The following is a 21,034-nucleotide window of genomic DNA, read 5'->3' on the forward strand; positions in this document are numbered from 1 at the left end:
TCATCAGGAAGACATAACAATTATAAATAAGAGAGCCTCAAAATAAATGAAGCAAAAATTGACAAAAATAAAGAAAGAAATAGTTCCACAATTGTAGTAGGAGATTCTAACACCCCTCTCTCAGCAAGTGATACAGCAAGTCAAATAAATTCGTAGAGACACAGGTCTTAAAAATTCTATCAATCACCTTGATTTAATTAACATATATAGAACACTACATCTAACAACCACAGAATCTGCATTATTTTTCAAGTGCATAAATAAGTTCACCAATATATACCATATGCTGAGCCATAAAGTAAATTTCAATTAATTTAAAAGGATCAAAATCAAACAAAGTGTAATCTCTGACTACAGCAAAATTATAATAGACAACAATAACAATAAGATACCTAGGAAAATTCCAAATACCTGGATATTAAACAGCGCACTTCTAAATAATTACAGGTCAAAGACAAAATTAGACATTAAAGGGAATTTTTAATATTTTGAAATAAATGACAATGAATATATCAAAATCTGTGGAATGCAGCTAAAATACTGCTTAGAAGAAAACGTATAGCTTTACATACTTACACTAGAAAAGGAGAAATATCTAAAATAAATGATCTAAGGATCTATCATAAGAAACTTAAAGCAAAGCAAAACCAAACAAAAAAGAGTAAACCCAAAGTAAGTTAAAGGGTGTAAATAATAAAGAGCAGAGATCAGTGAAATGGAGGGGGAAAAAAAGACAGTAACAAAGGCAAAAGCTGATTCTTTGTAAAGCTCAACAAAATTGACAAACTTCTAGCTAGACAGATGAAGAAAAAAAGGAGAAAGAACAAAACCCATCAATATCAGGAATTTAAAAAAAAGGTTATCACCATAGATTCTATAGACATTAAAAGGATACTAAGAGAATACTTTGAACAACTTCAGTGAAGAAATTTGGCTACTTAAATAAAACTGACAATTTTCTTGAAAAATATATCTTACCAAAATTAATAGGTACAGGAAGAAACAAAAATTATAGATCAGACCTTCAAGATGGCGGAGGAGTAAGACGTGGAGATCACCTTCCTCCCCACAAATACATCAGAACTACATCTACATGTGGAACAACTCCTACAGAACACCTACTGAACACTGGCAGAAGACCTCAGAATTCCCAAAAGGCAAGAAACTCCCCACGTACCTGGGTAGGGCAAAAAAAAAAGGAAAAACAGACACAAAAGAATGGGGACAGGACCTGCACCTCTGGGAGGGAGCTGTGAGACAGGAAAGGTTTCCACACACCAGGAAGCCCCTTCGTGGGCGGAGAGTGAGGGTGGTGGAGCAGGGAAGCTTCGGAGCCACAGAGGAGAGCGCAGCAACAGGGGTGCGGAGGGCAAAGCGGAGAGATTCCCACACAGAGGATCGCTGCTGACCAGCACTCACCAGCCCGAGAGGCTTGTCTGCTCACTGGCTGGGACGGGTTGGGGCTGGGAGCTGAGGCTCAGGCTTCGGAGGTCAGACCCCAGGGAGAGGACTGGGGTTGGCTGTGTGAACACAGCCTGAAGGGGGCTAGTGCGCCACAGCTAGCCGGGAGGGAGTCCAGGAAAAAGTCTGGAACTGCCTAAGAGGCAAGAGACCATTGTTCCAGGGTGCACGAGGAGAGGGGATTCAGAGCACCACCTAAACGAGCTCCAAAACAGGCACGAGCCACGACTATCCGTGTGGACACAAGAAACGGGCATGAAATGCTAAGGCTGCTGCTGCAGCCACCAAGAAGCCTGTGTGCAAGCACAGGTCACTATCCACACGTCCCCTCCCAGGAGCCTGTGCAGCCCGCCACTGCCAGGGTCCCGGGATCCAGGGACAACTTCCCCAGGAGAACACACGGCGCACCTCAGGCTGTTGCAACATCATGCTGGCCTCTGCCGCCACAGGCTCGCCCCACATTCCGTACGCTTCCCTCCCACAAGCCTGAGTGAGCCAGAGCCCCCTGATGAGCTGCTACTTCAACCTTGTTGTCATGTCTGGGCAGAGAACAGACGTCCTCAGGCAACCTACATGCAGAGGTGGGGCCAAATCCAAAGCTGAACCCCAGGAGCTGTGTGAACAAAGAAGACAAAGGGAAATTTCTCCCAGCAGCCTCAGGAGGAGCAGATTAAATCTCCACAATCAACTTGATGTACCCTGCATCTCTGGAATACCTGAATAGACAAGGAATCATCCCAAAATTGAGTTGGTGGACTTTGGGAGCAACTGTAGACTTGGGGTTTGCTTTCTGCATCTAATTTGTTTGACTTTATGTTTACCTTAGTTTAGTATTTAGAGTTCATTATCATTGGTAGATTTTTTAATTGATTTTGTTGATTTCTTCCTTTTTGTTATATATATACATTTTTTTCCTCTTTTTCTTTTTGTGAGGGTATATGTGTATGCTTCTCTGTGTGATTTTGTCTGTATAGCTTTGCTTTTACCATTTGTCCTAAGGTTCTGTCTGTCCGTTTTTTGTGTGTTTTTTCTCTGTTTATTGTTTTTTTAGTATAGGTTTTAGTGCTTCTTATCATTGGTGGATTTGTTTTTTGGTTTGGTTGCTCTCTTCTTTCTTTCTTTTATTTTTAAAACTCTTTAACTTTTCATCTTTAATAACTTTTTTATTTAAAAACTTTATTTTATTTTAGTTTTTTCTTTCTCTCTTTCTTTATTCTCACTTTTCTTCTGAGCCATGTGGCTGACAGGGTCTTGGTGCTCCACCCGGGTGTCAGGCCTGTGCCTCTGAGGTGCGAGAGCTGAGTTCAGGACACTGGTCTACCAGAGACCTCCTGGCTCCACGTAATATCAAATGGCAAAAGCTCTCCCAGAGATCACCATCTCAACACTAAGACCCAGCTCCACTCAACGACGAGCAAGCTACAGTGCTGGACACCCTAAGCCAAACAACTAGCAAGACAGGAACACAACCCCACTCATTAGCAGAGAGGCTGCCTAAAATCTTAATAAGGTCACAGACACCACGGAATAGAGTCCTGAGCATCAGAAAGACAATATCCAGCTGCATCCACCAGAACACAGGCACCAGTCCCCTCCACCAGGAAGCCTACACAAGCCACTGAACCAACCTTACCCACTGGGGGCAGACACCAAAAACAATGGGAACTACGAACCTGCAGCCTGTAAAAAGGGGACCCCAAACACTGTAAGTTAAGCAAAATGAGAAGACAGAGAAACACACAGCAGATGGAGCAAGGTAAAAACCCACCAGACCAAACAAATGAAGAGGAAATAGGTAGTCTACCTGAAAAAGAATGCAGAATAATGACAGTAAAGATGATCCAAAATCTTGGAACTAGAATGGAGAAAATACAAGAATCGTTTAACAAGAACCTAGAAGAACTAAAGAGCAAACAAACAATGATGAACAACACAATAAATGAAATTTAAAATTCTCTAGAAGGAATCAATAGCAGAATAACTGAGGCAGAAGAATGGATAAGTGATCTGGAAGAAAAAATAGTGGAAATAACTATCACAGAGCAGAATAAAGAAAAAAGAATGAAAAGAATTGAGAACAGTCTCAGAGATCTCTGGGACAACATTAAACACACAAACATTTGAATAATACGGGTCTCAGAAAAAGAAGAGAGAAAGAAAGGGACTAAGAAAATATTTGAAGAGATTATAGTAGAAAACTTCCCTAATACGGGAAAGGAAATAATCAAGTCCAGGAAGCGCAAAGAGTCCCATACAGGATAAATCCAAGGAGAAATACAACGAGACACATATTAATCAAACTATCAAAAGTTAAATACAAAGAAAAAATATTAAAAGCAGCAAAGGAAAAACAACAAATAACATACAAGGAAATCCCCATAAGGTTAACAGCTGATCTTTCAGCAGAAACTCTGCAAGCCAGAAGGGAGTGGCAGGACATATTTAAAGTGTTGAAAGGGAAAAACCTACAACCAAGATTACTCTACCCAGCAAGGATCTCATGCAGATTTGACAGAGATATTAAAAACTTTACAGACAAGAAAAAGCTAAGAGAATTCAGCACCACCAAACCAGCTTTACAACAAATGCCAAAGGAACTTCTCTAGGCAGGAAACACAAGAGAAGGAAAGACCTACAATAACAAACCCAAAACAATCAAGAATATGGTAATAGGAACATACATATTGATAACTACCTTAAATGTAAATGGATTAAATGCTCCAACCAAAAGACACAGACTGGCTGAATGGATACAAAAACAAGATCCATATGTATGCTGTCTACAAGAGACCCACTTAGACCTAGGGACACCTACAGACTAAAAGTGAAGGGATGGAAAAAGATATTCCATTCAAATGGAAACCAAAAGAACGCTGGAGTAGCAATTCCCATATCAGACAAAATTGACTTTAAAATAAAGACTATTACAAGAGACAAAGAAGGACACTACATAATGATGAAGGGATCAATCCAAGAAGAAGATATAACAATTGTAAGTATTTATGTACCCAACATAGGAGCACCTCAATACATAGGCAAATGCTAACAGCCCATAAAAGGGGAAATCGACAGTAACGCAATCATAGTAGGGGACTTTAACACCCCACTTTCACCAATGGACAGATCATCCAAAATGAAAATAAATAAAGAAACACAAGCTTTAAATGACACATTAAACAAGTTGGACTTAATTGATATTTATAGGACATTCCATCCAAAAATAACAGAATACCCTTTCTTCTCAAGTGCTCATGGAACATTATCCAGGATAGATCATATCTTGGGTAACAAATCAAGCCTTGGTAAATTTAAGAGAACTGAAATCATATCAAGTATCTTTTCCAACCACAACGCTATGAGACTAGATATCAATTACAGGAAAAAATATGTAAAAAATATAAACACATGGAGGCTAAACAATACACTACTAAATAACCAAGAGCTCACTGGAGAAATCAAAGAGGAAATCAAAAATACCTAAAGACAATGAAAACACGATGACCCAAAACCTATGGGATGCAGCAAAAGCAGTTCTAAGAGGGAAGTTTACAGCAATATCATCCTACCTCAAGAAACAAGAAACATCTCAAATAAACAACCTAACCTTACACCTAAAGCAATCAGAGAAAGAGGAACAAAAAATTGCCAAAGTTAGCAGAAGGAAAGAAATCATAAAGATCAGATCAGAAATAAATGAAAAAGAAATGAAAGAAATGGTAGCAAAGAACAATAAAACTAAAAACTGGTTCTTTGAAGATAAACAAAATTGATAAGCCATTAGCCAGACTCATCAGGAAAAAGGGAGAAGACTCAAATCAATAAAATTAGAAATGAAAAAGAATTAACAGCTGACACTGCAGAAATACAAAGGATCATGAGAGATTACTACAAGCAACTATATGCCAATAAAATGGACAACCATGAAGAAATGGACATATACTTAGTAAAGCACAACCTTCCGAGACTGAACCAGGAACAAATAGAAAATAAAAACAGGCCAATCATAAGCACTGAAATTGAAACGGTGATTTAAAATCTTCCAACAGACAAAAGCCCAGGACCAGATGGCTTCACAGGCGAATTCTACCAAACATTTAGAGAAGAGCTAACACCTATCCTTCTCAAACTCTTCCAAAATATAACAGAGGGAGGAACACTCCCAAACTCATTCTACAAGGTCACCATCACCCTGATACCAAAACCAGAAAAAGATGTCACAAAGAAAGAAAACTACAGGCCAGTATCACTGATGAATATAGATGCAAAAATCCTCAACAAAATACTAGCAAACAGAATCCAACAGCACATTAAAGGGATCATACACTATGATCAAGTTGGGTTTACCCCAGGAATGCAAGGATTCTTCAATACACGCATATCAATCAGTGTGAAAAACCATATTAACAAATTGAACAAAAAACAACATGATCATCTCAATAGATGCAGAAAAAGGTTTCGACAAAATTCAACACCCATTTATGATTAAAACCCTCCAGAAAGTAGGCATAGAGGGAACTTAACTCAACATAATAAAGGCCATATATGACAGACCCACAGCCAGCATCATTCTCAATGGTGAAAAACTGAAACCATTTCCTCTAAGATCAGGAACAAGACCAGGTTGTGCACTCTCAACACTATTATTCAACATAGTTTTGGAAGTTTTAGCCACAGCAATCAGAGAAGAAAAAGATAACAGGAATCGAAATCAGAAAAGAAGAAGTAAAGCTGTCACTGTTTGCAGATGACATGACACTATACATAGAGAACCGTAAAGATGCTACCAGAAAACTACAAGAGCTAATCAATGAATTTGGTAGAGCAGCAGGATACAAAATTAATGCACAGAAATCTCTTGCATTCCTATACACTAACGATGAAAAAACTGAAAGAGAAATTAAGGAAATACTCCCATTTACCATTGCAACAAAAAGAATAAAATACCTAGGAATAAACCTACTTAAGGAGACAAAAGACCTGTATACAGAAATCTGTAGGACTGATGAAAGAAATTAAAGATGATACAAACAGATGGAGAGATATACCATGTTCTTGGATTGGAAGAATCAACATTGTGAAAATGACTATATTACCCAAAGCAATCTACAGATTCAATGCAATCCCTATCAAACTACCAATGGCATTTTTCAAAGAACTAAAACAAAAAATTTCACAATTTGTGTGGAAACACAAAAGACCCTGAATAGCCAAAACAATCTTGAGAAAGAAAAATGGAGCTGGAGCAATCAGGCTCCTAGACTACAGACTATACTACAAAGCCACAGTAATCAAGACAGTATGGTACTGGAACAAAAATAGAAAATACAGAACAATGGAACAGTATAGAAAGCCCAGAGATAAACCTATGCACATATGGTCACCTTATTTTTGATAAAAGAAGCAAGAATATACAATGGAGAAAAGACAGCCTGTTCAATAAGTGGTGCTGGGAAAACTGGACAGCTACATGTAAAAGAATGAAATTAGAACACTCCCTAACACCATACACAAAAATAAACTCAAAATGGATTAAAGACCTAAATGTAAGGCCAGACACTATCAAACTCTTAGAGGAAAACATAGGCAAAACACTCTATGACATAAATCACAGCAAGATCCTTTTTGACCCACCTCCTAGAGAAAGGGAAATAAAAACAAAAATAAATGGGACCTAATGAAACTTAAAAGCTTTCGCACAGCAAAGGAAACCAGAAACAAGACGAAAAGACAACCCTCAGAACGGGAGAAAATATTTGCAAATGAAGCAACTGACAAAGGATTAATCTCTAAAATATATAAACAGCTCATGCAGTTCAATCTCAAAAATACAAACAACCCAATCCAAAAATGGGCAGAAGACCTAAATAGACATTTCTCCAAAGATGATATACAGATTGCCAACAAACACATGAAAGGATGCTCAACATCACTAATCATTAGAGAAATGCAAATCAAAACTACAATGAGGTATCACCTCACACCAGTCAGAATGGCAATCATCAAAGAATCTACAAACAATAAATGCTGGAGAGGGTGTGGAGAAAAGGGAACACTCTTGCACTGTTGGTGGGAATGTAAATTGATACAGCCACTGTGGAGAACAGTACCAACGTCCCTTAAAAAACTAAAAATAGAACTACCATACGACCCAGCAATCCCACTACTGGGCATATACCCTGAGAAAACCATAATTCAAAGAGTCATGTACCACAATGTTCACTGCAGCTCTATTTACAATAGCCAGGACATGGAAGCAACCTAAGTGTCCATCGACAGATGAATGGATAAAGAAGATGTGGCACATATATACAATGGAATATTACTCAGCTATAAAAAGAAATGAAATTGAATTATTTGTAGTGAGGTGGATGGACCCAGAGTCTGTCATACAGAATGAAGTAAGTCAGGAGAAAAACAAATACCGTATGTTAACACATATATATGGAATATTAAAAAAAAATTTTCTGAAGAACCTAGGGGCAGGACAGGAATAAAGGTGCAGATGTAGAGAATGGACTTGAGGACACGGGGAGGGGGAAGTGTAAGCTGGGACGAAGTGAGAGAGTGGCATGGACATATATACACTACCAAATGTAGGTAGCTAGTGGGAAGCAGCCACATAGCACAGGGAGATCAGCTCAGTGTTTTGTGACCACCTAGAGGGGTGGGATAGGGAGGGTGGGAGGGAGATGCAAGAGGGAGGAGATATGGGGATATATGTATATGTATAGCTGAATCACTTTTTTATAAAGCAGAAACTAATACACCACTGTAAAGCAATTATACTCCTATAAAGATGTTAAAAAATAAATAAATAAAATTATAAACAGGCCTATATCTATTAAGAAATTTTAATTTATTGAAAACATCCCCCCCAAAGAAAACTTTAATCTACTTGATTATACTGGTAATGAAACAGTCAAGGAAGAACTAACACTAATCTTACAGAAACTACTTCAGCAAATAGAGAATGAGTGACCACTGCTCAATTTATTTTATGAGACTGGAATAAAACAACTTGGAAAAAAAGAAAACTACAGACAAATATCCTTCATGAATATATAAACAAATTTCATTAACAAAATGTTAGCAAATTGATTCTAACAATATATTAAAAGGTACGATTAATCCCAGAAATATAAGGTTAGATTAACATTCAAAATTAATGTAATTCACCATGTGAAAAGAATAAAGGACAAAATCCACATAGATCATTTTAACAGATGTAGAAGAATTTTTTGAAAATTCAACACCCCTTGATGACAAAACAACAACAAAATAAAAAACCTCAGCAGGCTAAGAATAGTAAGGAACTTTCTCAACATGATAAATGGTATCAACAAAAAACCCATAGCTAACATTATAGACAATGGTAAAATATTAAAGTGCATCCCCTGAGATCATGAATAAGGTAATGATGCCCACTTTCACCTCTTCTATTCAGTATGGTACTAGAGCTCACAGTCATTGCAGTAAGGTAAGAAAAAATAAAAAGATCAGAAAGGAAGACAAAAAACTGTCATTGGCAAATGGCATGATTGTTTATATGAAAAATCACTCATAATCTGCAAAATAACGACTAGAACAAATGAATTTAGCAAAGTTACAGTTTCCAAGTTTTTTTTAATCAATTGTATTCTTATATACTATCAGCAAACATTGGAAAATGAAGGTTAAAAAAAACATTATGCCAAAACCCATAAAATACCAAGGAATAAACCTAACAAAAGACACCTAAGGGCTATACTGAAAACTACAAACATTCTAACAGAAGTTAAAGGAGAGCTAAACAAATGGAAACATATACACATCTAATGGACTGGAAGATTCAACATTGTTAAGATGACAGTTCTCTCTAAATCAATCTACAGACTCAATGAAAATTCCAGCAAGCTTTTTATTTTGTAGAAATTGACAAACTAATTCTAATATGTACATGGAGATGCAAAGGACCTAAAATAACCAAAATGATTTTTAAAACGAACAAAACTGGAGAACTTATCCTATCTAATATAGTATAGTATAGTAGAGTGTAGTAGAATAAACACAGTAGCCAAACTAACTTGGTATTGGTGAAAAGGTAGACATGTTTGGAATAGACATCATTGGGTAGACATCATTGGAATAGAACAGAGAATCCGAAAACGGACCCTCACATATATGGGCAATTTTTGACAAAGGTGCCAAGGCAATTCAATGGGGAGAGAAAAGTCCTTCCAATAAATGGTGCTGAATATGTGTATGGGGAAAAAAAGAGTAATATCAACCTTTACCTTACACCAAACATAAAAATTGACTCAAAATAGATCATGTACTTAAATGTAAAATCTAAAACTACAGAACTCCTAGAATAAAAATAGAAGAAAATCTTTACAACCTTGCAGTAGGCAAGTTTCTTGGAATGTAAAAGGCCTGAACCATTAAAAAAATTGATAAGAAAATATGTAATTGATAATCAAAAATTTTTTAATTTGTCCTTCAAAAGACACTATTAATAAAACAAAAAGGTAAGCCACAGACTGGGAGAAAACATTCACAGCCCACATATATCAGACAAATTACTTGTATCCAGAATATACATTTATGTAAATTTTACAACACAATAAAGACAAGTAACCCAATAATCAAAGGGCAAAAGGTCTGAACAGACACTTCACAAAAGATATATGAATGACCAACAAGCACAAGAAAAGATGCTCAACATCACTAGTCATGAGGGATATGCATAATAAAACTAAAATAAAACACCACTATATACTCTTTTGAATGGCTGAAATTTAAAAACTGACCACATCAAGTGTTGATGAGAATGTGAAACAACTGAAATCTCACATACTGCTAGTAGTAATGGAAAATGGTACAACCACTTTAAAAACAAAAAGAAAAAAAAAAATCCTCCAGATCCCACCAACTAGTCTTTCCATTTTCCTTTCTTCAGGTCTTTATTCAAACACAGTTTGAAATAGCTGGAATTACATACGTGACTTTTTTTATCCTTTTTTTTTTTTTACTTAACAGTGCATTACAAGTACCCCTGATTTACATAAAACAAATTATTTGTATACTCTGTCATCTCATTTGGTACTGTCCAAGACTACATGTTCTAAAAGTCCAAGATCAGGATAGCTTCCATTCGCTTTGCACAGTGTGGCAGAGTCAACATGGAGGGAAAGGCAATTAGTGAATTGTTTTGTTTTATAATGAAAGTGAAATGTTCTCAGTGACATGTAATAAGTTAATCTGCATCTCATCAAAGATATTACCTTCTGGACAGAGTCCCAGTGCCTCATAAGTAAGAAGTTCATTGGTGGAAAAGCAATCATGAAGTTCTATTACATCAATATCACTTGGTCTCAGGCCAGATTTCTCATAGCACTTTCTGGCAGCTTCTTTACTCATATCAAAGCCAACCTAAAACCAAAACCATATATAAATAAATTAAGGGCATCAAAACTGGGACTTTTATATAAGGCTTATAAGAGATTAATATGTATAACCTTAACAGTTGAGAACTGACCATAAATATTGAAATCTCAGTTAATTCTGTATCACACAGAAAGTCCAAATAAAAGAATATCCAGGAGGGAGAATGAACATACACATTACATTTTGTACTATAAAAAGGACTTACAATTCCTCATGCCATATCCTGTGCAAAGTTACAAAAACTCTATCAAACCACAATATATAGTTGTGGTAGATAGGTTGAAGAGATTTATCAAGAGATCATTATGATTCAGATACACTGAAAAATATGGGTGAATTTCTATATGAAAATAAACAATCTTCTTTTAGAAGATCATATAGGATTCAAACCATTTTTCCAATATTCATGCTATTAACACCACTTTGGTCTCAGATAATAACATGCAAACTCACCTCTTTTCCAAGGAATAAAACTGTGATGTGATGGAAAATGTACTACAATCAGAAAACCTGAGTATAAGTTTCACCTCTGCCACACCCTAGCTTGTGTGATCTTGGGCAAGTTACAGAAACATTTTAAAATTCAAAGCATTGTTGTAAAATCATTTTGTAAACTCTAACATAAACCATATGCTTATTTATATATGTGTGTGTACATAATGCAATTTTTATATGTGTATATATGTATGTATCTTCAAATATTCAACTAACTCAGGTCAGAATTCTTATCTTTTTTACTTCCTCCATTTTGTACTCAATCTTCAATCAGTGATTTTTAAAGTGCAAAAAAGTTCCTGAAAATATCTTTGTTTTTCCCTTAACTCTGTAAGACTGGAGTTCTGGGCATATTTAGGCAACTCAAAATTTTTAAAAACAGCACACTAGTTAGTTAAAAGTGCATGCATATGTTCTTATCAGTTATTTTCCCTTAACAGATTCTTAAGGATGGATTATAATATTAAATTTTCTAGACCAATTTTTTTCAAGTAAATAACGTTCAGAGCTGATGACATGATGTCACCTTGAAATTTTGAAAAAGAAATCCCTTGACTGATTAATAAAACAGAATCTCAGACACACCATTTTAATAATGCTTTTTTCTTCAAACGTGCTTGGCATATCAGTCACCATCTCTTGAGCCAAAATTTCCACAGCTTTGGATTTCAGGCCGTGCTTCTGTACAAACGCTTCACTAGCCAAAATTGCCGCTGCAGCACCATCTGAAGTGGGACTAAGAGGAGGTGAAAATAGTTATTTATACCTGGTTCACCTCGGTCTTAGGATTTCAGTCTAGGAGTTCTTTCAGTGTGGAAAGGCTGGGTGTATGCTTGCTGGTCACTGGACTGTCTTTGTAATATCTGCAGTTAAAAATTATACATGCTTCACACCTGAAGACTGAACTTCTAACAAGAATTTAAATGCTATCAGTCACTGCTTGGTCTCTAAAGGTCTCTCCCAAAAAGTTCTTATTGCAAAGAATCCCAGATTTGCCTCTGCAAATACATAAGGTATTTTCTGGTGACTTCTGAGGAGTCCACAAGGTTATTCCTGAGCTAATAAAGATTCTACTATAGGCCTAACTAGCTCCAACTTTGCTATCTCCCAAATAATCAGTCTTGGAATCCTTTTGGAAACTGGGAAAGGATGGAACAGGAGATACCAGAAAGCCCATGGTTTGGTTAAGACTCTTGAGATCTCCTCAAAATAGACCTTTTCCTTAGAGCAGCTGTGAAGGAAGGCAGCAGACACAAGAAGCCTTCTGTGAGTTGAGCTGTACTTTAAAAATGGGCAGACACTCATACTGCTACAGATAAAAATGGACGTCACTTGTTCACTTGCATCCCAGACAGTAACTCCAGGACACATCCAGGTGAGAGTTAGGCACAGGTAGGAGCTATGCAATACTAACTCAGTCTTCCAGGAGACAGATATTGTCAAGCAATTTTCAAGACAGAGTTACTATCATTATTAGAGCTTTGATTTTTTTTCTTGTTTTACCTTTACTCGTAGTTAGTATGATTGAGTAAAATTTCCTACAGTAGAAATACACAGCAGAGAAAACAAAATGGTCAAGGGAAAAACCTTTGGACTCCACTGGCCTCCCAAGCCACATTTAAATGAATAAATACTATTAAAACAGAGTAGCTGGAAGTCATGAGAAAAGGAAGTAAAATATATAATTTTCCAAGAGAAAAGACAATCTGTGTCTAGACAGGAATAGGAAGCAAGGGTGCTCACTCCAGGGTAAGGACTATACTTGGTAGGAGTTCTATAAAAGCAGATACAGATATAGATATACCCAGATACAGAGCCTACAGTCTACCCAAGGGATGGGGGGGCGGGGTGGGGAGAAGGCACAGTACTTCTATTAAATATTAAAATGTGTTTTTCTTACCAACATTGTAAGATAGTCAAAAAATCAAAAATTTTTTGAGATGCCATCACTTCATCTAAACTGTACTCCTTTTGGAACTGGGAATACCTAAATATAAAATAAGTAGTTACAGAATGTGAGGCAGCAATCACAATTTTTGTTGAAGATGTTCTGGTCCAGAAGTTAAAGAGAGAATAACACACAAATACTCTTTTCACAAACGAAAGATAAACCATTTCAATCTACAATAAATAAGTCATTTGAATTGAATTATTAAAATTCCTAACTCCAAAATATCATGTTGTATAAAAAAACTTTTGTCTAATTTTTGTCCTGGGTTCCTGGCATGGAGATTCTAAAACCCTTGGAATTTCCTGAGTAATAGAAGTGTCTTTGTTATGCTAATTAGGTGACTTGTGGTGGTCCCCTTGTTAGCTGGGGGATAAGGGAGGGATGAGCCAGGGGTCTGGTCACCAGAAAGATCAACCATGCGAATACAAGATTGGGACTATTGAACCAGTTTGACCCCTAGGGAGAAGAGGGGGACCTAGAGATCTAGTGGCCAATGATTTAATTGAATATGCCTGTATAATGAAGCCCCAATAAAAACTTTAGAAACTGAAGCTTGGTGAAGCCACCTGGTTGCCGAGTACCTTCACAGGAGGGTGTTGTGCCCTGACTCCATGGGAAGAGGGCATGGAAGCTCTGCACTAGGAACCTTCCCAGTCATTATCCTATGTGCCTCTTCATTTGGCTGTTCCTCAGTAAGTACAGTACTTTCCTGAGTTCTGTGAGTCATTCTAGTGAATTATCAAACATGAGAGGATCATGGGAACCACTGAATTTATAGCCAGTTGGTCAGAAGTGCAGGTGGCCTGGGGATCCTACTTCATCTGGCATCTAAAGTGAGAGCAGTCTTGTGAAGTCTTAATTCATAGAGTCTGCATTAACTCTGGGTGGCAGGTACCAGAATTAAATTGCAGTACACGCAGTTGGTGTCAAACCAGTTGCAGGTTAAAATAAAATACCTTTTTTTTCCCTGAAGAATTACAAAAATATTAGTTCCTTAAAAGCAAAATTAAATGACTTGCAATTCAGCCAACTTTTGTGGTGATAATATTATACAACTACATTTAATGAAAGCTAATGGCATTCTTAAATAAATGTATAAAACCTATAATAAAATATCTGCATTCTTCAAAACACATTTCCTTTCTCATCACTGCCAAGAAGAAACTTATTTTCATCCCCTTTGGTGCCTCTAACAATATAATCAGATGGTTTTAGAAATTGCTCTGGAAAGACAGCAGCACAAATAGATACAATAAGGGAGTTTCTAAAGGCAAACTTCAACTGGTATGGAAATTAAGCAATTCCAGTGTTTAGAAATCAAGCCCATGTAACTTAGATCTGCATACTACTGTCTGCACCTTTGCTTCTGAAGCTAACTTTGACCATCACCAACTTTCAAAAACATGCTTTATTTAAGCCAGATCCTGTACTAGACAGTGGGGACATGGACATAGTCCCTACCCTCAAGGAACTCAGTCTGAATCCACAGCAATAAATACACCATTCTAGTATGATAAATGCCATGACAGAAATGTTATACAGGGTGCCATGGGACCAACAGGATACACGTCAAACCCAGATACCAAAGGGGGCTTCCTCTCTGAGATTAGGCAAATAAGAGGAAATAGGAGGTAGAGAATTCCTGGCAAAAGGGTCAGCACATGCAAAGCCTCTTGAGGTGAAACAGTTTATTGAAGCTAGAGCGTGACATCTGGGAAGGAATATGGAGGCAAGAAGAAGAAGAGGGGGCAGGAGACATGAACAAGGATCAGATCATGAAAGGCCAGTATACGGTGTTTACATTATACTGAAAACAATTAGGAACTACTAAAGGATATTAAGCTGGGAGTGACATGACCAGATTTGTATTTCAGCAAGAAAGCTGTGGTATGGAAAAGGGACACTAAAAAGGCATTACCAAAAGCAAGTAAACCAACTAAGAGATTGAGGCAATAATTAAGGCAAGAAATGATAAGGGCCTAAAATAGGGAATTGGAAGTAAAAGATGGAGAGAAGCGGGACTTCCCTGGAGGTCCAGTGGTTAAGACTCCATGCTTCCAATGCAGGGGGCGTGGGTTCGATCCCTGGTCAGGGAACTAAGATCCCACATGCCGTGCGGTGCAGCCAAAAAATAAAATTAAAAAAAAAAAAAAGATGGAAAGAAGTAATGAATTCAAGAGATAGTAAGGAGGGAGAGTTATAGACACAGGTCTGAAGGCTCAAGTGGCAGAAGCTATCCCTAATCTTATACTACTGATCACAGATTCTCACTGCCTTTAGGTATTCTTATAATCTGTGAGGAAGCACTTGAGAAGGTTCTTAACTCAACCTTCCTAGAAATATGTAACAGGTTATCTCTAATGACTGGTCAGCAAACACAGCATTATCTTTCTTCACTAGTCAAGCAAAACCTAGTGTAAGAAGTTAGCATCTGAAATTTGAGCCAAACCTAGAAGGCTATTCTTGGTTGTTTCAGTGAGTTTTAAATGATGAAGCTGACATTCAGAAATAACATTTGCCTATTCAACATAATTGAGAACTTATAATACATAGCAGAAGATCCATGAGGACAAGGAATTTACCCATCTTGTTCACTGCTATATCACTAGTAGCTTTACCAGCGTTTTGCACATAGTAGGCTACTGAATACATAATAGCTGAGTGAATGAAAATCCTTTAGAAGAATGCTGTAATGAGTGGATAAATGAGTACCTGGTTAGGCAGGGAGTTAAGTAAAAGAAAGACTTGGAAGTTTTGCTTCTCTGGGGAAGGTCAAGAGCTGCTCTTTGGAGCCTCAAAGCCAGGAAACTGCATACTGTCAACTCCTCAATATGTTGGTACAGTTCCTTACTAGTTTCAGGAAATCACAAGGATGTTTAATGGTCCTCCAAGTTCTAAGGACAAAGAAATCAGCTCTAGACCATATTTATGGGCTTAAGACTGCTTATCCTAACTACTATTCAGTAACAGCAAAGTTCTATTGAGCATATACTATGTTCCAATACCCTACTAGGTACTGAAGATATAAAGATGAGACATAATCTCTGCTCAAGGATCATCATCATCAGAGGAGAAAGATTTATAAATAAGTATGATACAGTGTGATATGTTGTAACAGACATATACAGACAGTACAATGAAGCTCATGAGAAAAAATAATTATGCCTATTTAAGAAGGTACTAAGAGAAGCAATGATATTTGGGTTGAGACTTGATGAGTAAGTAGATACTTGCCAAACAAAAGAAGGGCAGAAGGATATTCCAGGGAGAGTTAACAGCATAACTAAAAACACAGAAACAAGCACAGTATAATACACTTAAGAAATACCAAGTAATCTTGTGAGAGATGAGATTGAGAATAACCAGGGAAGTGGCAGGAAATAAGACCAGCAAGGTAGAACGAGGCCAAATTATAACAGGCTTGTTATCTCATATGAAGGAATTTCTATTTTATTATATAAGCAAGGGAATTAACCAAAGCTTCCACAATACCCTTAGATCTTTCACAAAATACCACTAAATTTAGGGCATGGGAGTAGATATTATTTGTTAATTAGGTATACCCTGAATTCAAATATCAATTCAAAATCAGAAGAATGAGGAGAACAAGTAGTAGCATAGAAATATGTGGTAATGACCCAGTTGTGGTATAAAATGTCCCTTATCATGTTTTTATGTTTATTAAACATGGCAAAATTTGTTTAATAGTTCAGAAACAATTTACTGAGCACTGATTATGTTCCAGACTCTGTGCTAAGCATTAAGAACATAAAGATAAGAGATGGCTCTTGCCCTCAAGGAGTTTATAATCTAGTAGAAGGAAAAATATAAACACTATTTTACCACTATTTAGAATGATCCTGAGCAAGTTGCCTAATTTCTGTAGTCCTTATTTTCATCATCTATAAAATAAGAATAAAAATAACTACCTTATAGGGTCCTTGAGAGAATTAAATGAAAATGTACATAAAAGCACCTAGCACAGTGACACAGAGTTGGCATTTAATAAAGTTAGCTACTATTCTGTTATTGCCTAGTGGTTTGCTTTTGTAGAGATTCTACTTGTGTGGCACTAATTCATTTCCCAGTGAACCAATTTTATTCAGCAACCATTAAGTACATGCTATGAGCCATGCATTGCACTAGGCACTATGGATTCAAAGATTAATTATCAGTAATACATATGATGTAATTTTACTTCAGACTATTTTTTAGGATATAAATAACCATATTATTCTATCAGAGTAAGAGTTAATGACACTAACATAATTAAAATGCAAATAATTTAATATAAAGTAATTAAAACAACCACTAATACGTGTTTTACAGACATTTTAATTGATCACAACAAACTAAGAAAAGTTTTAAAAAATGGTTTAAAATGGGGCCTGGTTATTTCCAATTAAAATCATTATAATAAATTTAATTTACTAGAGTTAGAACCTATGACCAATTACATCTTTTAACGCTAGCCATTCACATTCTTTCTTAAAAGAGCAACTAAGCTTAAATGGCATTTTAAATATAAATAGACCAAAACCTAAACTGAAAAGTAGTCAAAAGTTTACTTGGGCACAAGCCTTTCATAAGAAGAAAAACATTCTAGTTAACATCTTTGAGGTCTTACATTTGCTTTTCAAGTATAAAGTTGCATATTACATAGCAGGATAACCCAGATTCTCACTATTTCATATCTCTGAAATACTTACGGGTTATTAACTGAATGTTTATGATTTTTCCATCCAATTTTTGCAAAGTGTTCAAGTTTTGTTCCTGTAGAGAAAGCAAACTTCTATTAGTGAGTTAATGCTTTCCTGTTGCTTGTTAACAAATGTTGCCATGATACTCAGTATCGTTCTAATATTTCCACATTTTCCCATGCATAGATACCAGTATTGGAAACTTCAACACTGATCCCTCACATAAACATTTCTTTATAATTAAACTGGGGTGTATTTCATGAATTGATTCAACAAATAAGCATATGATATGAAAATAGTTCAAACTGGCCTATTCAACCTAGTACAACTAGGGTCTACTTTCAAAACCCAGAAAATATAGCCTAGGACCACAGTGGTTATAAGGCAGGAAAGCACTGCCAGCAATACTTCAAGGAGTCTGCCAAAACATCCCAACATCCCTGGACGAAGTGAATTTTACAATTCAAACCTCTAGGGCCTGAACTTCTTTTGCCTTATGATAAGGCAGAAAGGTCTTCAGAAGAGTTAGTCTAACAAGAAAAGTGTATACTTTTTAAATTCTTTAACAGAAAGTTCAAAGAGTAGTGTCGGAAAATAAAAGCAAGCACATTAATGAAGTAAAATTTGTAAAAGTCTTGTTTATTATTTTTAAGAAGATGAAACAGAATAAAATAGGTTTTGAATCCTCCTTTGGAACTAGAAAGACCAAGGAATGAAAAAGTGCACTGATCGGAGCTGATAATATTAAGTTAATACACAGCACAATAAAGTGGAGAGTCCCCATTTCTGTTTTATCTCTACCTTTTCTGTCAAGGAGGGTGATCTTCAGAGCAGAAATGACATACATATAATTGAACAAATCTTCTCTCAATTCTAATAAAAATGGAAAAAGGTAGAGACCACACTAGTGATCTCATACCAATAAGAGTAAGTGACTGATCCAGAGGCAGTCAGAACGGGTCCAGTAAGAACAAGCCAAATCAAATTCATATCTTTTTTTTTTGAATTTTAATTTTTTTATACAGCAGGTTCTTATTAGTTACCTATTTTATACATATTCGTGCATATATGTCAATGCCAATCTCCCAATTCATCCCAGCACCACCCCCATCCCCCACTTTCCCCCCATGGTGTCCATACATTTGTTCTCTACAACTGTGTCTCTATTTCTGCCTTGCAAACCAGTTCATCTGTACCACTTTTCTAGATTTCACATATATGCATTAATATACGATATTTGTTTTTCTCTTTCTGACTTACGTCACTCTGTATGACACTCACTAGGTCCATCCACGTCTCTACAAATGACCCATTTTCGTTCCTTTTTATGGTTGAGTAATATTCCATGGTATATATGTACCACATCTTCTTTATCCATTTGCCTGTCGATGGGCATTTAGGTTGCTTCCATGACCTGGCTATTGCAAATAATGCTGCAGTGAACACTGGAGTGCATGTGTCTTTTTGAATTATGGTTTTCTCCGGGTATATGCGCAGTAGTGGGATTGCTGGGTCATACGGTAATTCTATTGTTAGTTTTTTAAGGAAACTCCATACTGTTCTCCATAGTGGCTGTATCAACTTACATTCTCACCAACAGAGCAAGACAGTTCCCTTTTCTCCACACCCTCTCCAGCATTTGTTGCTTGTAGATTTTCTGATGATGTCCATTCTAATGGGTGTGAGGTGGTGGTACCTCATTGCAGTATTGAGGTGCCTTTCTCTAATAATTAGTGATGCTGAGCAGCTTTTCATGTGCCTCTTGGCCATCTGTATGTCTTCTTTGGAGAAATCTATTTAGGTCTTCTACCCATTTTTCAACTGGGTTGTTTTTTTTTAAATACTGAGTTGCATGAGATGTTTATATATTTTGGAGATTAATCTCCTTTGTCCATTGATTCGTTTGCAAATATTTTCTCCCATTCTGAGGACTGTCTTTTTGTCTCGTTTATAGTTTCCTTTGCTGTGCAAAAGCTTTGAAGTTTCATTAGGTCCCATTTGTTTATTTTTGTTTTTATTTCCATTACTCTAGGAGGTGAGTCAAAAAAGATCTTGCTATGATTTATGTCAAAGAGTGTTCTTCCTATGTTATCCTCTAAGAGTTTTATAGTGTCCGGTCTTACATTTAGGTCTTTAATTCATTTTGAGTTATTTTTGAGTGTGGTGTTAGGGAGTGATCTAATTTCATTTTTTACATGTAGCTGTCCAGTCTTCCCAACACCACTTATTGGAGAGGCTGTCTTAACTCCATTGTATATCCTTGCCTCTTTTGTCATAGTTTAGTTGACCATAGGTGTGTGGATTTATCTCTGGGCTTTCTATCCTGTTCCATTGATCTATATTTCTGTTTTTGTGCCAGCACCATATTGTCTTGATTACTGTAGCTTTGTAGTATAGTCTGAGGTCAGGGAGTCTGATTCTTCCAGCTCTGTTTTTTTCCCTCAAGTTTCCTTTGGCTATTCGGGGTCTTATGTGTCTCCATACAAATGTTAAGATTTTTTTTCTAGTTCTATAAAAATGCCATTGGTAATTTGATAGGGTTGCATTGAATCTGTACATTGCTTTGGGTGGTATAGTCATTTTCACAATATTGATTCTTCCAATCCAAGAACATGATATATCTCTCCATCTGTTTGTGTCACCTTTAATTTCTTTCATCACTGTCTTACAGTTTCTGAGTACAGGTCTTTTACCTCCTTAGGTATGTTTATTCCTAGGTATTTTATTCTTTTGTTGCAATGGTGAATGGGATTGTTTCCTTACTTTCTCTTTCTGATCTTCGTTGTTAGTGTATAGGAATGCAAGATATTTCTGTGCATTAATTATTGTATCCTGCAACTTTACCAAATTCATTGATTAGCTCTAGTAGTTTTCTGGTAGCATCTTTAGGATTATCTATGTGTAGTATCATATCATCTGCAAACAGTGACAGTTTTACTTCTTCTTTTCCAATCTGTATACCTTTTATTTCTTTTTCTTCTTTAATTGCCATGGCCAGGAC

The 21,034-nt window shown here is 36.5% G+C and overlaps 1 protein-coding gene across 1 annotated transcript in view; it reads right to left on the reverse strand.

Annotated features, from left to right (window-relative positions):
• The window catches only part of SCP2 (sterol carrier protein 2), a 164,231-nt gene that overhangs the window by 84,449 nt on the left and 58,748 nt on the right, over window positions 1-21,034 (reverse strand). The window contains exons 7-10 of the mRNA XM_082665984.1: window positions 18,043-18,106; window positions 13,283-13,369; window positions 11,968-12,118; window positions 10,725-10,872 (exon numbers count right to left, since the gene is read on the reverse strand). Coding sequence (XP_082522110.1) covers window positions 10,725-10,872; window positions 11,968-12,118; window positions 13,283-13,369; window positions 18,043-18,106 — 450 coding nt within the window. The remainder of the gene's footprint in view (window positions 1-10,724; window positions 10,873-11,967; window positions 12,119-13,282; window positions 13,370-18,042; window positions 18,107-21,034) is intronic.

This window comes from Grampus griseus (genome assembly GCF_964374135.1).
Source record: "Grampus griseus genome assembly, chromosome: 1".
NCBI classification, from domain to species: Eukaryota; Metazoa; Chordata; class Mammalia; order Artiodactyla; family Delphinidae; genus Grampus; species Grampus griseus.